The 17,475-nt window shown below is 35.1% G+C and overlaps 2 protein-coding genes across 4 annotated transcripts; one reads left to right on the top strand and one right to left on the bottom strand.

The window, feature by feature from the left end:
- Nucleotides 1–2,478: 2,478 nt before the first annotated feature.
- Nucleotides 2,479–7,867, top strand: LOC130721146 (uncharacterized). 3 transcript variants are annotated; one of them, XM_057571886.1, is made up of 8 exons: nucleotides 2,479–2,691; nucleotides 2,804–2,999; nucleotides 3,563–3,953; nucleotides 4,635–4,772; nucleotides 4,862–5,021; nucleotides 5,653–5,800; nucleotides 5,953–6,069; nucleotides 6,569–7,867. In XM_057571886.1, the coding sequence occupies exons 1-8, from the start codon at nucleotides 2,555–2,557 to the stop codon at nucleotides 6,761–6,763; spliced, it is 1,482 nt and encodes a 493-aa protein (XP_057427869.1). In that variant the 5' UTR covers nucleotides 2,479–2,554; the 3' UTR covers nucleotides 6,764–7,867. The 3 variants fall into 3 exon arrangements, with proteins under 3 accessions (XP_057427869.1, XP_057427868.1, XP_057427870.1); XM_057571885.1 differs by having other exon boundaries at nucleotides 5,653–5,806; XM_057571887.1 differs by having other exon boundaries at nucleotides 5,953–6,709.
- Nucleotides 7,868–8,658: 791 nt separating this feature from the next.
- Nucleotides 8,659–12,167, bottom strand: LOC130720668 (adenine nucleotide transporter BT1, chloroplastic/mitochondrial-like). Its single transcript, XM_057571344.1, has 3 exons — nucleotides 11,336–12,167; nucleotides 9,647–9,808; nucleotides 8,659–9,402 (listed from the first exon to the last, which is right to left on the bottom strand). The coding sequence occupies exons 1-3, from the start codon at nucleotides 11,936–11,938 to the stop codon at nucleotides 8,923–8,925; spliced, it is 1,245 nt and encodes a 414-aa protein (XP_057427327.1). The 5' UTR covers nucleotides 11,939–12,167; the 3' UTR covers nucleotides 8,659–8,922.
- Nucleotides 12,168–17,475: the final 5,308 nt, after the last annotated feature.

Below are 17,475 nucleotides of genomic sequence, written 5' to 3'. Positions count from 1 at the left end.
GACAAAGTTTTTTTTTTAATGATTATAGTTATTTTTTACATAATAATATAAAAAAATTGATATCATATAGTTTTAAATGATTGATTTGGAAATTAACTCAAAAATTTTGTATTTTATGTTTTCGTATGTACATCTATATACATCTGGAAGATTAAAATAGTTTTGGTATGTTGATTCAAAGTATAACAAATTAGGAAACAAAGGAATTAGAATGTACCTAAGATTAGAAGATAAAAAAAAACTTAAATAGGTTATATACGTATTTAAAAAAAAAACGAGAGAGGAAATATGAAAAGGTCTAATGTATGCTAACAAGGTACTCTTATTCCATCTGTACATGGCGCGTAGGGGTGGAAATGGGCTTGGCTAGGCTTTGTGAGGTCCAGGCCTGACCTGCATTCGAAACTCGCGACCCAAGCCTTGGCCCTGTGGCATTTCGCAGGCCAAATTTTAAGGCTTGGCCTAGCCTTCTAGGAGGTCTGATCTAGCCTACGAGCCTGTTTGAAAGCCTACTGACTTAAAAAAAAATCCTTTTAAAGAGGCTAATATGTCTTAGGGCCTTAAGGAGAGCAATCGCTAGGTGAGAGGCTGAGAGAGTGAGAGTTAACAGAGTGAAAGACAAAAGTAGAGAACGTTTCTAATTTAGGTTTTCATCTTAGAATTTCTTCTCTTTTAATTTTTAGTATTTTTTTAGACATGATATTAAATTTATTAACATATTTTTTTGGTTACAATTAAATTTCTTTAATATATTAGTTATATATTTATTAAATCATAAAATATAATTTGGTAAGTGAGTCGGCCTATCAAGCATAATATGCTTTTTTATAAGCCTAAGCCTAGACTTTTTAGCTAATCAAGTTTTTTAAAAAGTCTAAGCCTGATCTTTTTAGCAAATAAGCCCGGCCTAGGCGTGACCTTTGTAGGCTAGGTTGTAGGCCCTCGAAGAGCCACTCGGCCCATTTCCACCCCTATTTGGTGTGGGATAAATACTAGTAGTTGTAAAAAGATACGGTTTTTATCTTTTAGAATTAGATGATTGAAGATAAAATATAGGGTTAATGGTCAAATTAGTCTTTTTAGTCCCTCGGAGTAAAATTAACGTTTAGTGACGGTCATTTTTACAATTATTGGTGGTTTTTTACCGCCACTACACATCATTTTCCCTCAGAGAGACTAAAATTAAACTCGCTTACAAACTCAGGAATAATTTGACCATTAACCCTAAAATATAAATAAAAAAATTGCTGGTTCCATTTGGGTAAAAAGAGCAAATGAAACTAGTTTATATGGCATATGCTAAAAGCATCTCCAATGCTAGTTCTTAGCATTATTCACCTGGACCCGTACTGTCACATGTGCTTTAAGCAATTCTCAAGCAACTTTTCCATATTTTGCTTCAATTATAAGTTCTTAACTTTGAGTTCTTAGCACTATTCATTTAGTCTTACACACTCAAGAAAGAAATATGACCGGCTCCACAACCCAAGTCTAAACCAAACCCTTCTCATTTTCCCTTTATTTTAGCAAAATATTTCTTTACTTCCATTTCAATAAAAAGACATGATAATGTAGGGGTTTTACCTTAGTGGCGAAAATACGAGATTTTACCCAAATTAGCATCGGTCTAGTTGACGACAATTTTAAGCAACATAAAACCTTATTTAACATTTTTCATCAAATTGTCCGATGCTAACCAACGTTTATTAGCATTTATTTACCTTATTATATATATGTAATAAATGACACTTTATATATATATATATATATATTATATATATTATATCTAAAATGAAAAAATAGATTATGCATACCCTTATTTTTTTAGTTAAAGCTCGTCATATATTATACAAAAGCTGAGTCTATAAAGAGAGCATGCTCAATACAAGAAGATGGATTAGACCACCATACATTTGCAGGAAAGGCAAAAGCATTGGAAGTAAGAATATGTGCCACTCCATTAGCAGATCTTCGAGCATGACAATAAACAATCTTAGAGAAGGAACTACTTAGACGCCTACAGTCCGCGATAACAAGCTCAATCCCAATAGTGCATTGACCCCCTTTCAACGCATTAAAACTTACATAAATATGTTTTTAGGACTAAAAGGAAGGATTAGGTTTGTAGATCAACGGTCCAAAAAAAAGGTTTGTAGATCAACGTTAAATGTCATAAGATTATTCTGCCTTAAGCCAAAAATTTGGGTCCCAATTCATTTGAATGCACTTACATAGTTACATTGAAGTTTTTGTATAAAAAAAGGAGGTAACTTGGGAAGCAAAAAATGTATAATATATAAGTATATAAATAAAAGCAGAAAATTTGGAGAGACCATGACGATGAGTGACAACCTCAGTCCCCTCCCTCCGCCACTATTTATGAAAGAAAATACATTAATTATTAAGTGCACTATTTTTTATTGGATATTTATTCATTTTAGACATTAACATTGACCGTTCACAATGAAGAGTGGGGTACCATTTACAAGATATTTGGAGACCATACAATTGGTTCCCCTTAGGCCTTAGCCATTTGTCACTTCTTGATCATCTCATGGTGGATTCAAGATGCATTGCTTCATCTTCCTTTTCACATTTACGTCTTCAAATCCAGAGACATACAGAATCATATCCACCAAAGGCAAGAAATCAAGAAATGAACCCAACAATAGTTGGTTTCAGAACAAGCAAGTATGACATGATATTTACCACAATCACAATTTATTGTCTTATATTGTCTTGGAGTGAATTTGCTCCTCCCTCTGTCAATCAATTTTACATGATGAATTGCAATTCCTCCCAGCTATTTGTGCCACCTCGAACAGCAAAAACCAGTGATTACAAGGAGGTCTTATGTTAGAAAGGCCAAGAAATGCATCTGCTCAATTGAAGTAGCTGAGAAGAAGAAGAAGGGTACTATTGCTGGTGCAGCTGCTCTTGTTATTGGTACTAGTATTGGTTCTGGGATTCTTGCACTTCCACAGAAAGCCTCCCCTGCTGTACTGTACACCCTCTAACACTCTTTAGATGCAAAAGAACAACTTTTGACACAAAACTGAGGTTGTCCAATTTACCGCAACGATTAAATAACTACATCGTTGAGGAATTTGGATTCTCTGCAGATGAGGTTCTCTACAGCTTTCTCCTCCTATAGACAATTGATTTTTGTAATTAATGATTAATCTAAATAAAAATTAGTTTATTAAATTAAAGAGTATTTTGAGATTTATTGGCTTGGGGAGGCTGTAGAAATCTGCAGAGAATTCGGATTCCATCATAGGTGAATCGGATCATGATTTTTTCACGTCAAGTGAAACATTGTGTCTATCTCTCTTCATAAATATTCAAAAGGTCTCACTTATTTAATACATGTGAATAAAGAGATAGATACAAAATTTCAAGATGAACAGACATGAGAAAGTTTCCAACTGACATGAGAGGATCTTAATCCATTACAATGTACCTAGGATGAGTTAGTGAACTCTTGGAATAAGTTAGACAGACAGCTCCTGAAAGTATTAATGCAGTTCATGCTAACATGTCCAGATTTGTTTAATTGCAGGGGTTTATTCCAAGTTCTACTTCAGTAATAGTATGTTGGATTTTTCTCCTCATTGAAGCCTTTTTGCTAGTTGAAATTAATGTGGGTTTGATGAGAAAGAATGAAGGGAAAGAGAAAGACAATGAGTTAAAGCTTGTTTCTATCAGAACCATGGCCCAAGAAACACTAGGAGACTGGGGTGGGACATTAGCTAGTGTTGTTTATATTTTCTTGGGCTATAGTTCCATGGTTGCATATATTTCCAAGTCAGGGGAGATCCTTTTCCAATTGATTAATCTCCCAGCTCCAGTTTCAGGCTGTCTTTTCACTATGCTCTTCACAATACTTGTGTCAATTTGGGGAACTAGTGCCACTGATCAAGTCAACCAGTTTCTAACCGCTTCCATGATTGGTACATAAATATCTGAGTGATGCATTATTGCCAATTTTATGGCTATGAATTTTCAGTTTAAGTTTACTCAAATGATGTGAATCATAAGTTATTTTCCTTATTTTTGTGATTTACTATGTGTATTTTATAATTTTACATTTCCAATAGGATCTAAGATCTCATCTATGGTCCTATGATTTAACACCACCCCACGCCCAAAACAGGACATTTGGAGTGTGGCAAGATTGTATATCGGCGGGTGACTCATGCATAAGTGATCTCTAATAAACAGATCTAAGATAGACTCTAATACCACCTTAATATTTGGATTAGGGCTAGAAAAAATAAATTTGCTTAAACGCCGCAAAAAGTTTGACACGGAAAATATGTGACCATGCTTCTTAGTGTCTAACTCTACTCCAGAAGTTAACTTAGGGTGAAGATTGTCCTATTTTATATATGGATTATTTTGAGCATATGGTACCCGTCAACACGACCTTTCACCCTCTCCAAGATCTTGCATAAGATCCCAACCCTGACAACATTATTTATTGGCAATATGGCATCGAGCAAACTAGACCAGAGTTTACCAAATATTAGGTTATTGTATGTTTTCTCTGGTTTTATGTCAGCATTTCATTCTATAATTTTTTGATGATTATTGCTTTGACTTTGTAACAATGTGTAGATTCTTGTTAGCAGGTTTATTATTGGCTATTGAAGTGCTAGCTGTGGTGTTTGGGGGATGGTCAGGAGTTGGGGGCATTAGTGATTGGACAAAAGTGCCATCAACAATTCCTGTGATTATTTTTTCCTTAGTGTTTCATGATCTAGCACCATGTGAGAATGAGACATTATTTTTATGAATTGTTCTGTATTTTCAGCTTGTAGTTTTGCTAAGCAATTTAGTTTCCAAAACCTTGCTGCAGTTCTTTGTGCTTATTTGGATGGTGACCTTCGTCGTATAAAAGCCTCAATTTTTCTTGGTAGTCTTGTGCCACTGGCAGCATTGCTTGTCTGGGCTGCAATTGCACTTGGTCTTGCATCTGAAGCAGAACAAGTTGTTGATCCGGTGAAGTTGTTATCTGGGTAATTCAGCCTCTGCTAAATACTAATATTGATGAATAACTAATATTGAGAAGTCACACGTTAATCAGATGTATGGCCAAAATAGTCCTTATATATGGTAAAGCAATCCTTGCCGCTAAGTTAACTTTTGGCGTAGAATTATGCCTAATCCAAATTCTAATATGATATTTGAGTCTGGCCACTCATAAATAGGTCGGCTGCAGATGCCCAGTCCTGCAAATTTCACTCTCCTCCTGAGCTTGAGGAGGGTAGAGGGTAGAGGAACCCTCACCATGAGCTAGCTTCCTGTTAGAGTCATGCCTAGTCCAAATTCTATTAACCATCAAGTTAGAGACAAATTTGGGAAGCCTAGTGGAAAATTCACTCAGAGTAATCTCAGATTATTTTGTTTGGCAGCAGAATAATCTCAGATAATAGTTACAATGAGTATAAAAGGATGTAATAATAGATGCACCACATCAAATGAAAATACCAGAACCTTAATAGAATTCTGTCTAAACTATCTACTCTTATATTTGACATCAAATGCCTTCTCTTCCATGATTTATGTTTTTCTCTTCTCATATATTCTCTCAACTTTAACAAAATAGTACCAAATAACAAACCTCTAACTACAATGCCAATGGCTTAGGTTGAGATGGAGTGGTGTTTCACTTATGGTTGGTGCCTTCTCACTTTTAGCAGTAGGCACATCACTTATTGGTACCCTCCTAAGCTTCTCAGAGTTTTTCAAGGAGCAACTAAAAAATGAAACCTGGCGATTCCCTTCAACACAAAAGGTAAAGGTAAACTATGAACCTTGAAAATCTTGCTTAAATAACATCCTACTTGTTTCAACTTTTTCCTATAAACGTGCAAAAACAAACTCAATATAGAAAGTAACCAAACATCATGGTATGATTATTTTTAACTAAGACAGCTCATTGGACAGGGAAATTGGTGGGACATGAATAGAATGAATGTCACAGCTGTGACAGTGGTAGTTGCTCCTTCTCTCTTTGTCTCAACAGCATTTCCAGATGCATTCTCTGCTGCCACTGATATTGCTGTAAGTTAAGGAAGAGGTCTTTTTCTTCATAGGTCCCAAGTTTTAGAATCTGATTTCCCTGCCGTTGGATTTTCCTAAATTCAAGTACATAAGATTAGATGGTTCAGATTTAAAATTTGATTGAACTATATATTCAAATCTAAGCCATCTAATCTTGATCAACCAATTATGAAGCCATGTCTGCCCTGCAGCACCATTCAAAGTCTTATTCCTCTAGGTTTTTTTTATAAGCCTTATTCCACTAGGTGAGATCAGCTATATGGATCACGGATCCATATTAAGATATCGATCAGTTTTAAATTGGCTGCAAAAGGCCTAACACAACCTTCCTTATTTATCTGGGCTTAGGACCATAGGTGGAGTTGGAGCATTACTTCTGTAAATTTAAAAAAGTTTAACTGCAGGAAATCTAAATCCCGTGTTATTCCGATATTAAGTATTTATTTATTTATAATCACACATAACAGATTCTTTCTGTTTATGCTTTAACATGTCTTAGGGGGGTTACTGCATGACAGTGCTCTATGGAGTTCTCCCACCAGCAATGGTATGGGAAATGCAGAAGAGGGAAGCTGAGCCTTCTGGACAAAAGGAATTCTTAAGTGCAAGACCAGCACTTATTGTGATTGAACTATTTGCATGTGCTATCGTGTTGGAGCAATTCCTGCAAGATATACTAGCACTGCAATCATAACTATACCTTTTTCTTTTTTAATCACCAATAAAAATCATCAGCCAAAAATGGTAACTTTAGTTGAACTTCTCTACCATGCTGATTAGAATTTAATCTACAACAACTATATTAGAAGTTGAACTTTACATATATTAATGTGTCAATATGTTTGAAATGTACATATCTTAATGTTTCATCTTGTGACAATTAAACATGTCAAAGGAGAATAATCACATTTTATCTTTCTATTACATTTGTCCTATAGATTAATTTTGTGTTTTGGTCTTTCGTCCTACTTTGTCTCCCCTGGTTGCTATTTATGGCAAATTCACCATTGCAGCAAAACAATATTGTATCTCACCTTGGGATGAGACATTGTACCACTAGCTCCAACTATGAATATAGTGTGATTTGCTTAAATATAGTGTGATTTGTTTTTCTTGATTTATTAGATTTTTTATTTTCCTTTATCACTGTACCTCAAGCTCCGGCTATTTAACTTTTTGTGTACTAGTGTTTGTCATGTGAGACAAAGTAAAGCAAGAATAAACCAAGAATATTCAGCCTATAATGCCAAATGTGAAATAAGCTTTACTTGGGATTCAATTCCAAACTAACACCCAGATGGTGAAATTCCAACAAAATAGAGAATACTTATTGGTGCAGGTGTGTGGTAACTGGTAAGTGTGTGGTTGAGATCATCAAGAATTTTAGGGATTAGGAAATGCTTGAAGCAATGGCAGGGATGGCAGAGTGAAGAGCACGACGGTGAGTAGTTCTTTGAAGTAGTTTTCTTGGCTGCCAACATAACTTCTGTTTCAATAAAATTTCAAAGGTAACTACTGTCTTTGTTATTAAAAATGTATAACGTAGAAAAAAAACCTCCGGAGAGCAGCAATGCTCACTCCTTGGTATGCATGGCTGGCTACTATCGCAAGCGGGTTCGGGTTATGCCAGCATAACCCCATGAGCACCAGAGGATCTCACTAGGGGTTCGAACTCTGAACTTATGAATAGGGAGGTGAGAGTCAAAACCGGAATATGTCCATTCTAAACCAAGTTGGCAAGACATATCTATTTATACAAGAAATTCTTACATCCTGAATAAAAATTTACTTCATGAGAGATTATGGCCTTTAACTTCCCCCTTCCTTGTAATTCCTTATAAACTAATGACTGTGATACGTTCTAGTTTCTACCTCAAGAGCATGCAATTGTTGATTTTTTACCATCTGATCCAGACATTTTAATTTTGTCAAGAACACAATTTTCTTTGCTGAGCTGATGACTGCTGATACTGAAGATTCCTTTCATTATAATGAGCAGAGTCAAACGAACCTCTCTTTTGGATTTTAGCCTATTCACTCTTTCTTTTAATTTGGTAACAACTCTTTTTTAGAGTGGAATAGTCAGCATCACTACCCACAATTTATGTTTCCAAGATTAGGTGGTCACATCCAGTTAGAAACATTTCTTCCCTTATAGAATAGCTCCCAATTGAAGACTCACATTTTGACCTGTTTTTTTTTTGTCAAAGATGAATGGAATATAACTCAAAGGATTGCCTCACGGCACTTACATTTTGACCTGTTGAATGTCAAAAGAAGACGACCGACTTTATTGTAAATCTCCAACAGAAACGAGAAAAATGGTGGATAAAGACAGACTTTTCATTCAAAATTTGGCTTTTGTAAACTTATTTTTCTTCAAAATCAATTATGACGTACAAAAGCTGTATTCTCCTCAAAATTGACTTCGTCTATAATCAAATTTAGAAGAGCTTCATATTAAAAGGAAGCATCAAAGCTTGAAAATTAGACTCACATACAAATTGTATATTTCTAGTGAAAATAAACAAAACAATATGGAAAGAAAGTGCAATTTTACATACAATTGTATGTGCTAAGACTAAAAAATAAGTGAAATTGCCTTCAATAATAGATGTGCTTTGCCCTTGAGCAGAAGAATACAATGATTTGTTTTCACTCTAACAATGACCAGTTAAGCCATGTCAAAGCCATAACTAATTAGTCAGTGCCAATAGGCAAGACATCAAAAATAATCAAAATCTCCATCCTCAATTTCTTATTAGAAGTATAAAAAACCCAATAACCAAAATGAAATCCAAAAAATCGAACCGAATTTGTGAAGGACAAAAAAATAAAACTCAGGTACTAATCCTATTCCTCATCATCATCATCATCCTCTACCAGTATTCTCTTGCAGGCTTCATAGCACATGAAAGAGATTCCTGCAGCTGGCACCAACTTCATGCAGCTTGGTCCCAACCCTCTATACAAACCCTGGATCCCTTCTTTTTCAAGAATACTTGCAAGGGCATGAAGCACATTCTTGTAGACTTGCCTTCCACTAAGGGCTCCAACTTGCATGTGCTTGCGAGCCACTTCGAGCGGAAAAGTTGCGGTACTTGAAATAGCACCCGCTAATGATCCTATCAAGAGGGTTTCGATGTTGCCAATCTTCTCTTGTTTGGAAAATTTTCTGTATGCTTTCCTTAAAGAATCGTAGGCAAAGTAATTGGTGGCGGAATATGGAATAACTCCAATAAGACTAGGTGCAAGGCCTCTATAAAGTTCTCCAGCACCTTCTTCTCGAACGATTTTCAAGAATGCATCAAATAGACCGTCGTAAACACCTCTCTGCAAAATTACCAATCCAGCATAAATTTTGTTTCTATTATCTGACGGGATGTTAAGGTGTAAATCCTCTAAAGTAAACTTCCACTCACAAGGGAAAATGTAAGAAATTTCAATAGTTGATAAGAAAATCAACTGTTAGAATCAATGATTTTCTCATCCATGGTAAAGATAACTTATGAACTACTTACTTTAGAGGAGACAAATCTATATAGAAGAGCGTGCACTTTGTTTTACATGTATATACCTGGATAGTTAATCGAGTTTTAAGTAACTCCAGAGGATATGTCAATAAAGTTGAACTAACTCCAGCGCAAGCACCTGCAATCAGTGATGGAGGAACGGGGAGTTTGGGCTGTTCCCCAGGCTTTGGTGAAAGGTTCTTGTTAACTGTGTCATAAGCAAAAAGCTGCAGAAAAAAAGTGAAATATATTCAGATGCATAAATATAAAAGCACTACCACATACAATTAGACTTAATATCATTGTCTTAATGTATTTTCGATTTTCAGTGAAAATGAAAATAGAAAATGAAGAAAGCAAACAGGCGCTAACATAGTTCTTTTCAAAATTTGAAGCAGATATTTCCCATAATGCACTAAAAAGAACAAAAGGTTGCTTTCTATATAAATGCCTTATGAAGGAGATTTAATGTTTTTCTTGTCAGAAAACAACAAATACTCTCTTCAAAGCAACAAAGAAGGCTATTATTACTTATCATGTACGTTGTTCCGGTATTCTATCACCAAGTCAAATTAAGGAAGCTCAACATGTTTGCTAGGTTAACTTGGAGCACCAGAAACTTGCCAACAAATTTACAGAAGAGACAAAATAAGTGTTACCAAAATCCAAGACTGCCAAAAGTAACATAATGAAAAGATACCAACAGGGAAAACAAACCAGTTACTAGGGAAGAAAGCAAAAAGTTCATTTGATTGCATGATTTGTCTTGACACAAGTTTAATTCGCAAGTTAACAGGCAAAAAATTATCCTACTTAAGTTTCAAAGAGCAAACATTTCATTAGGGGCAAGTTGTACATTGACCTGAATTAAAGTGTCATTCTTATGGTCTTAACATCCTCCAACACAACCTATCCTCCACCAGCAAAAGAGAAAAAAGAGCACATCCAAGGAACCACATGAACTGTTTTATTAACATGAACCAAACAAACTTAAACACAAAAACTGCTACATGATTTAAAAAAAAAATCATGAGATTTAACAAATAGCTCAACACTTGAACAAAACAAATCTGGAGCAGTATTACTTTTTGTCACTAATATCACTCCATCAAACGGGACAGGAGCAAGTGCTAGCTAAATTGATACTCTTTTTCAGCAAGGATAATGTGACTAAATTGTTGAAAATGACAGAAAAATATAGTCCGCAGAAAACAGATAAAGGTAAACTTTGGCATTGTGCTGATACCATATAAAAGAAATCCACAATTCATAAGTCTAAATCAGTCAATCAAGGTGGGCCTGTTCAACTTTTTTCATAAAAGAATTGGTTTCATAATATTGTTCATTTAACGTAAAATTTTATCCTGTGAGAAAAAATTTAAACTTTTTGAATGTTTTCAATAACATAATTTTTAGTAATATATTTTAATTAAAACAAGTTTATTCACAACAAATAAACTTACATTGATAATATATATGGTCCTCCTAAAAATCCAAAAACAAAAAAACACTCAAACTGCAAAAGTGTTGAAACTCTTAAAATTTGGTCTAGGCCTAACTCTAACTCAAAAGTTAGCTCAAATGTGAGGATTGTTCTACCCTTTATAATGACTATTTTGGACATATATCTAGTCAAATTGGAACTTCTCAACACACCCGTTAATGTGAGACTTCTCAACACAAACAATAAAATCAAGCAACTCAATAACAAATTATGAAACAAAACCATTCAAAATGATATAACACACTCATACCTCAATGGCCTTGCTAGGTGCAACACGAATGACATTAACAAAATTGCCCCTAAACAACCCCTTCCACCCATCACTCTTCATGATATTATTAAACACCTCACCACTGGAATGGCCACTACTCCCAACCATCAAATGAGTCCTTATCGTCTCCAACGGCGCCACCGCGGTACGCGACACCGCCCCCCCAATGGCCCCACTAAACAACCTCCTCAACGAAGGGTTCTTCACCTTAATCTTCAAACCCCTCTTCTTCTTCTTCATCCTCCTAACCCCTCCCACCACCTCTTCTTCATCATCATCATCATCATCATCCTCATCAGGAACACCAACAATCTTCACCTTCCCCTCCGACTGAACATACCTAATGTAAAACTCCGTGCAGGGAATCCTCATCCCATTGCCGCCACCGCCGCCACCTTGGGAATTCGCAGAAGGGTCGTTTGGTGTTTGGCCAAACCCCATACCCATTTGACCAATGCTCGCAAATAAACCACCTGGGTGGTGATAACCTTCATTCTGAACATTCCATTGAGACCCCAAATTTGAAACAGAGAAGAAGCCATCGTTTCTGTCATCGAATAGCGAAACCCCTCGCATACCCATCAATGAAAAAAACCCTTTAGGAGTGTGGGGCGGCGGAAAGTGCGAAGAGGAAAGGGAGAAGGAGGTTAGAGAGAGAAGGGTAGGTGAATGTGACTCTGTTGTTGTTGTTGTTGTTCCTCTCTCTCAACAACACTCCATTGGGTACGAGAATCAAAGGTGGTTGTGAATATTATATAGTATGTAATATTGCAATCTATGCAGGGTTTTGTTTTGTATTCCTTTGATCTGTGGGCTGGGTTTAGACTAGGAGTAATGAATGTCCTCCTTTAAGGCTTTCTATTGCTTTAGAGGAGTTAAATGATAATTCACACTTCAACTTTAATTTCACTTCAATTTTGTTATTTATACTCTTTTCTCATTGAATCATACTATCTTTACTTTCAAAAAAAAGAATCATACTATCTTTTATCGTTTTTCATACCAAAAAAAAAATCTTTTATCGTTTTTGAATGGGTTAATGATCAAATTAGTCCATGAGTTTGTAAGCGAGTTTGATTTTAGTCCTTATGAAGAAAAAAATGACGTTTAGTGGCGGTAAAAAACCGACAGTAATTGAAAAATGACCGCCACTAAACGTCATTTTTCCTCATAGGGACTATAATGAAACTCGTTTGTCCCGTCTTGTGTGACGTATAAGCGGCAATGTGGTGGTTGTGTCCACACGATTGTTCCGCCTTGTGTGGCGCAATAAGTGGCATTGTCCTATCTTGCGAGACGTTATTGATCGATCCATTTAGATAGCAGCATAAAGTCGCATTATAGGGCACTAACAGCTGATTCTATTTATGTCTGATTTAATTATATGTTATTGATTCTGTTTATATCTGGTTTAATTCTATGTTGCTGATTTTATTGATATCTATCTTGGATTATATTGTAAGCTTATTTATTTGAATGTTTTGAATTACCCAAGCGGCAATGTGGTGGTTGTGTCCACCTGATTGACGCGCCTCGTGTGGCGTTAAGTGGCGATCAGGAGGTGTTGTCCATCTAATTGTCCTGTCTTGTGTGACGTATAAGCAGCAATGTGGTGGTTGTGTGAACCCGATTGTCCCGCCTTGTGTGACGCAATAAGTGGCGATGAAGATGTGTTGTGCTATCATTGTCCCGTCTTACGACACGTTATTGATTAACCCATATTGTTGGTTTTATTTGTTATCTGATTTGATTTGATATTGTTGAAGTTATTGTCATTTGATTTGAGTTTAATCTATGTCGTTAAGTTGTTGATATCTGAGTTAAACCAATGTTGTTAAGTTGTTGATATCTGAGTTAAGTCAATGTTGTTAAATTGTTGATATTTGAGTTAATCTATGTTGTTAAGTTGTTGATATCTGAGTTAAATCCAATTCGTTGATTTTGCTGATATATGATTTGATTTCATGTTGTTGGATATATGTTGTCATCTATCTTGAATTAAGTTGCTAGCTTATGTGCCATGTTATGCACTTAAATTTGTTTTTCTCTTTTATGTGAGGTAGTTGTATGGACTGTTTGCTACTTGTTGTTTGACCTTTGTGCGAGTTGGAGATGAGGACTTGAAGAACTGTGGAAAACTCGAAGAATAGAGTTGGGTGTAGGGCTAGAGCCTTGGGTTAGAGAGCTTACCGTTATTGGTTTAAGCTTGCATAAGGATTTTAGGAATTTTATAATTAAGGTTTCGGGTAGGTTCCGGTGTATTGCTTTCCTGCAGTTTGCCGATGTGGAGATCGTTGGGAGTATGTCGGACTTATGGTGTCATTGCATAATAGACTCTTTGTTGAATCTGGTTCTTGTTAGGTTTTTCAGGTTGTGTCCTTTCGTTCTTACCCTTGGGTACTTGCCTTGTTCAAGGCTTGATGTAAATGTGTTTATAGTTGGGAGTAGACATGACATGTTTTGGAAATACTTTGAAAAAGAAAAAAATATATATACTCGCTTTTATGAATCCCTTAGAAAACATTGCATATTTATTTTAGCAGGTTACTGAAAGTCAGGGCGTTACAGAACGGGTGTGGGAGAGTAGGGTGGGCGATAAAACAGAAACATAGTGATCGCTAGCCCCACCGATTAATTTGTTGAAAATTAATCAATGTCATGATTGTACACTATACACATGACATGGTCATGTGAGAAAGAGGATCCAAATCCATATCTGCTAGCTTAATTTTTTTATTGGAAGCAAATAAAAATGCTAACTTTCCACGTCATTCTTTCTCTTACTTTTCTCTTCTACTTATATTATTACCAAACCACCAATAAAATATACTCTACCCTTACTTTTCTCTCTACTCTTATTCTCTCTTCTCTCTTATCTCTTTCTCTCCTAAACCAAGCATACCCTTAGATCATACATCACACCGCAGTCCTTTTCACCCACAACTTGTGGCGGGAATCAAGGTCCTAAGTGATTATGTAACCACATAAATGGAACCTAACACTTAAAATGATGCACGAACACATAAAAGTTTACAATTTACTGTAGCTCTCAAAAGGGTGAACTAGCAGGATCAAAATGTATTAAACCATACAAATTACCGAACAGTTTGAGAAGTAATTATTACTATATGTTAGACCTGTACGTTGCGCGGACATATATTGAATTTGTTTTAGTAAAATGATATATATTTTAAAACATAAATGAAAGACTAAGAGTTATAAAATAGTAAATTAAAATAGTAATTGTTTCAATACTTATAGTATTTTCTAATAATTAAAAGCTTACATAAAAATAGAACTAACAATAAATCATGCAACTAACTTATTTTTTCATAATACATAGATATAAATTATTTAAAAAAATTAATTCATTAATAAGAATTTTTAGAAATAAAAAATATAATGAAAATTTTCATATAACTAATTCTACTGAAAAATTAATTTTTACTGTGGTTCTTAACCTCTCTCTTCAATTTCAAAAAAAAAACTCTCTCTTCGTTCAACCCTAACCCTAGGGTTTGCTCTCGCAGAGACCACACAACGCCGGTGGCCATCTCGCTGCCGCACAATCTCTCCTCTATCGTCGTTGTTAACCAGGCTTCAACACTTGTAGCAACAACAATGATTTTTTTGGTGGTGATTTTGGTTCCGGTAGCTATCTGCCTTATAGTTGTTTTGATGGTAGGACAACAGGTAGTTTCAGATAGGGAAATAAAAGATTCGTTAGAAGCTGATGAACCCAGAGGTATTTCCCAAACCTTAATTGGGTATGGATCTTATGGTAGAACATCCATTTTTTAAGGTTCTGCAAATGGAAGTCCAATGGCGTATAAGGCCGTTCCAATAGAATGGAGGGTTTCTGTAGAGTTAGAGTTGGCTGCCCTTACCAAAGTAGATTCTCACAAGAATGTGATAAGATTTTTTGGGTAAGAAGAGATCAACAATTATATTATCTGGGTTTTGAAAGGGGCCAATTTGATATGGTTGAGTTAATTTCTGGCCAAATAAGATTTAAGCCCGCGAATGCAAAGAGTCGTGAGTTTCTCAAGAAAGCAATAACAACTATAAAATGGTTCAACGATATAGGTGCAACCTCTGATTTGCTCCGGATTTTACACAGCTGTTTCAAAGGTTTGCACCATCTTCACTTGGAGGGGGTTGTGCATGGATTTTTGAGGTGCCAGTACATTATAATAACTGGTGGTGGGAAAGAGCTACATGCAAAACTTGCTGATTTTGGGGAAAGCTTTTCTAAGCTGGAGGAAAATATGGCTAAGGATTTGTTTCGCGCAGGCTGCATATTATTTTACTGTTTGAACAGACGATCATTGTCATTTGGGCAACGTACTGGAAGTATTTTAGACTATGACTATGTTATCGGGATTTAAATAATTTGTACATTTTTTATGATTATCTTGAAGCATCTCATCTCCTCCGCAACTTGCTACGTGCTGACCTAATAAGATTTAGAATCGCTGATCAAGCATCCTATTTTTTGGAGTTGTACGACAAAGATGCAATACCTATGTTATGCGCATAAGCAAATGACAATTGACAATTGAAGATGGGGCTCAATCGAAGAATTGAACGAATCTGGTCGTGAATATTTTGGGGATTATTGGATTTCCCTATTTCAACGCAGAAGGACAAAAACTTCTATAATCTAGTCATGCGCTGGAATTATCATTGTGACAGTTTGACAGACTTGCTACGACTAATTTGAAATTTTAAAGAGCATCATGATGCGGACATCGAGGCGGCTATCGGGAGTCTACCCGAAGCATACTACTGATTTTTTGAAAGCAGATTCCCCCAACTCTTTATGCGGGTCTACTAGGTCGTTGAAGTTTATTTTAGAGAAAGAACTCGTTTTGCACATTATTTTGACTAGGGAGAGAGTAGGTGGAAGAAGACATGGTTAACAAAATCTCGAATGTGTGAAGGAACCCTTTTGTATTCAGTGGTGGGTTTGTGGAGTTGGTCTCCTCTAGCATAATTGTTCCAGTTATTGAAGGTTTTCTTTGGCTTAGGATCTATATGTTTGGTTCCTTGAACGTCTTGTTTTGGCTTTAGAATTAATGTACTATTTCCTTCTCTAGGTTTTCCCCAAGACGGGTTTTTCCTAGTTAAGATTTCCTAGTTAAGATTTTAATTAGACATTTTTTTTCTAAAGTCTACAGGAAATTTTCTCTAGGAGTAAAGCGATGTTTTTTCTGTGATGTATCTAGTTGTACTTTTTTCTTTGTATTGGGTTGAAGTACCCATTGTACCTGATTTCAATAATAATTCATTGCTTATCAAAAATATAATTAATTTTACTAAATATATACAAAAAAATATACATTTCATTAAATGTTATGAATATTTGTAGATTATATAGATAAACACATATATAGATAGTAAACATGTATTATACGTTTGTTATGTAAACATACATTTTAAATGTGTTACATAAACATGCATTTTATCATTCTTGAATTAGAATACCTAGACTTTGAGAAAATCTAGAAGTGTCTAAATATTTTAAATTGCTATTTATAAATATGATATATATATATATATATGTAAAAAATGACTTACATATTATTGATATATTTTTATTGAATAATTATTAATAATTATAATTTTGATTAAATAATTCTTATGTTAAATATTTCATTTTTCTAATTTGGTATATAGTAGATGTTATTTTATTGATTTATAAAAGGACTAAATATGGAAATCGAATGAAAGGTTTTACATTAATATGGGTAATTTTTATCAAACTATAAATGAGTTTTATTAATGAAGAGCGCAAGAAATTAAAAATTAAATTTTTTCAACCAATGAAGCACTTTCATCCCTAGTAAAGGTTTTTATTTTTTTTCGACTGAATCGACTTATTACTAACGATCTGTGTGGTCGGAACTTAGCAACGGTTGATGTATAACAACAGTTATGACCAATGCTAAGTTACCGACCACTTTTCAAAAATTGTCGGTGAATACTACCGACGGATCTTTAGCGTTGGTAATTTCTCTTTAACAACGACATTTAGGGCTTGTCGACGATTTTTTACCATCAGCAATTCCTGTTATTCTTGTAACGATTGTCATATTTGTAAGTTACAATTTAAAATT

The sequence above is a fragment of the Lotus japonicus genome, chromosome 5 (assembly GCF_012489685.1).
Source record: "Lotus japonicus ecotype B-129 chromosome 5, LjGifu_v1.2".
Taxonomy (NCBI): Eukaryota; Viridiplantae; Streptophyta; class Magnoliopsida; order Fabales; family Fabaceae; genus Lotus; species Lotus japonicus.
This window is presented reverse-complemented; position numbering and strand designations above follow the sequence as displayed.

Bases quoted from the DNA above. Each gene is read 5' to 3' on its own strand.
- LOC130721146 (XM_057571885.1), top strand. From the start codon at position 2,555: ATGGTGGATTCAAGATGCATTGCTTCATCTTCCTTTTCACATTTACGT. The intron at 3,954-4,634 runs GTACATAAATAT...TCTTGTTAGCAG, and splicing joins TCTAACCGCTTCCATGATTG to GTTTATTATTGGCTATTGAA. The intron at 4,773-4,861 runs GTGAGAATGAGA...ACCTTGCTGCAG, and splicing joins GTTTCATGATCTAGCACCAT to TTCTTTGTGCTTATTTGGAT.
- LOC130720668 (XM_057571344.1), bottom strand. From the start codon at position 11,938: ATGGGTATGCGAGGGGTTTCGCTATTCGATGACAGAAACGATGGCTTC. The intron at 9,809-11,335 runs GTATGAGTGTGT...TTTTTTCTGCAG, and splicing joins CACCTAGCAAGGCCATTGAG to CTTTTTGCTTATGACACAGT. The intron at 9,403-9,646 runs GTATATACATGT...GTAATTTTGCAG, and splicing joins AAACTCGATTAACTATCCAG to AGAGGTGTTTACGACGGTCT.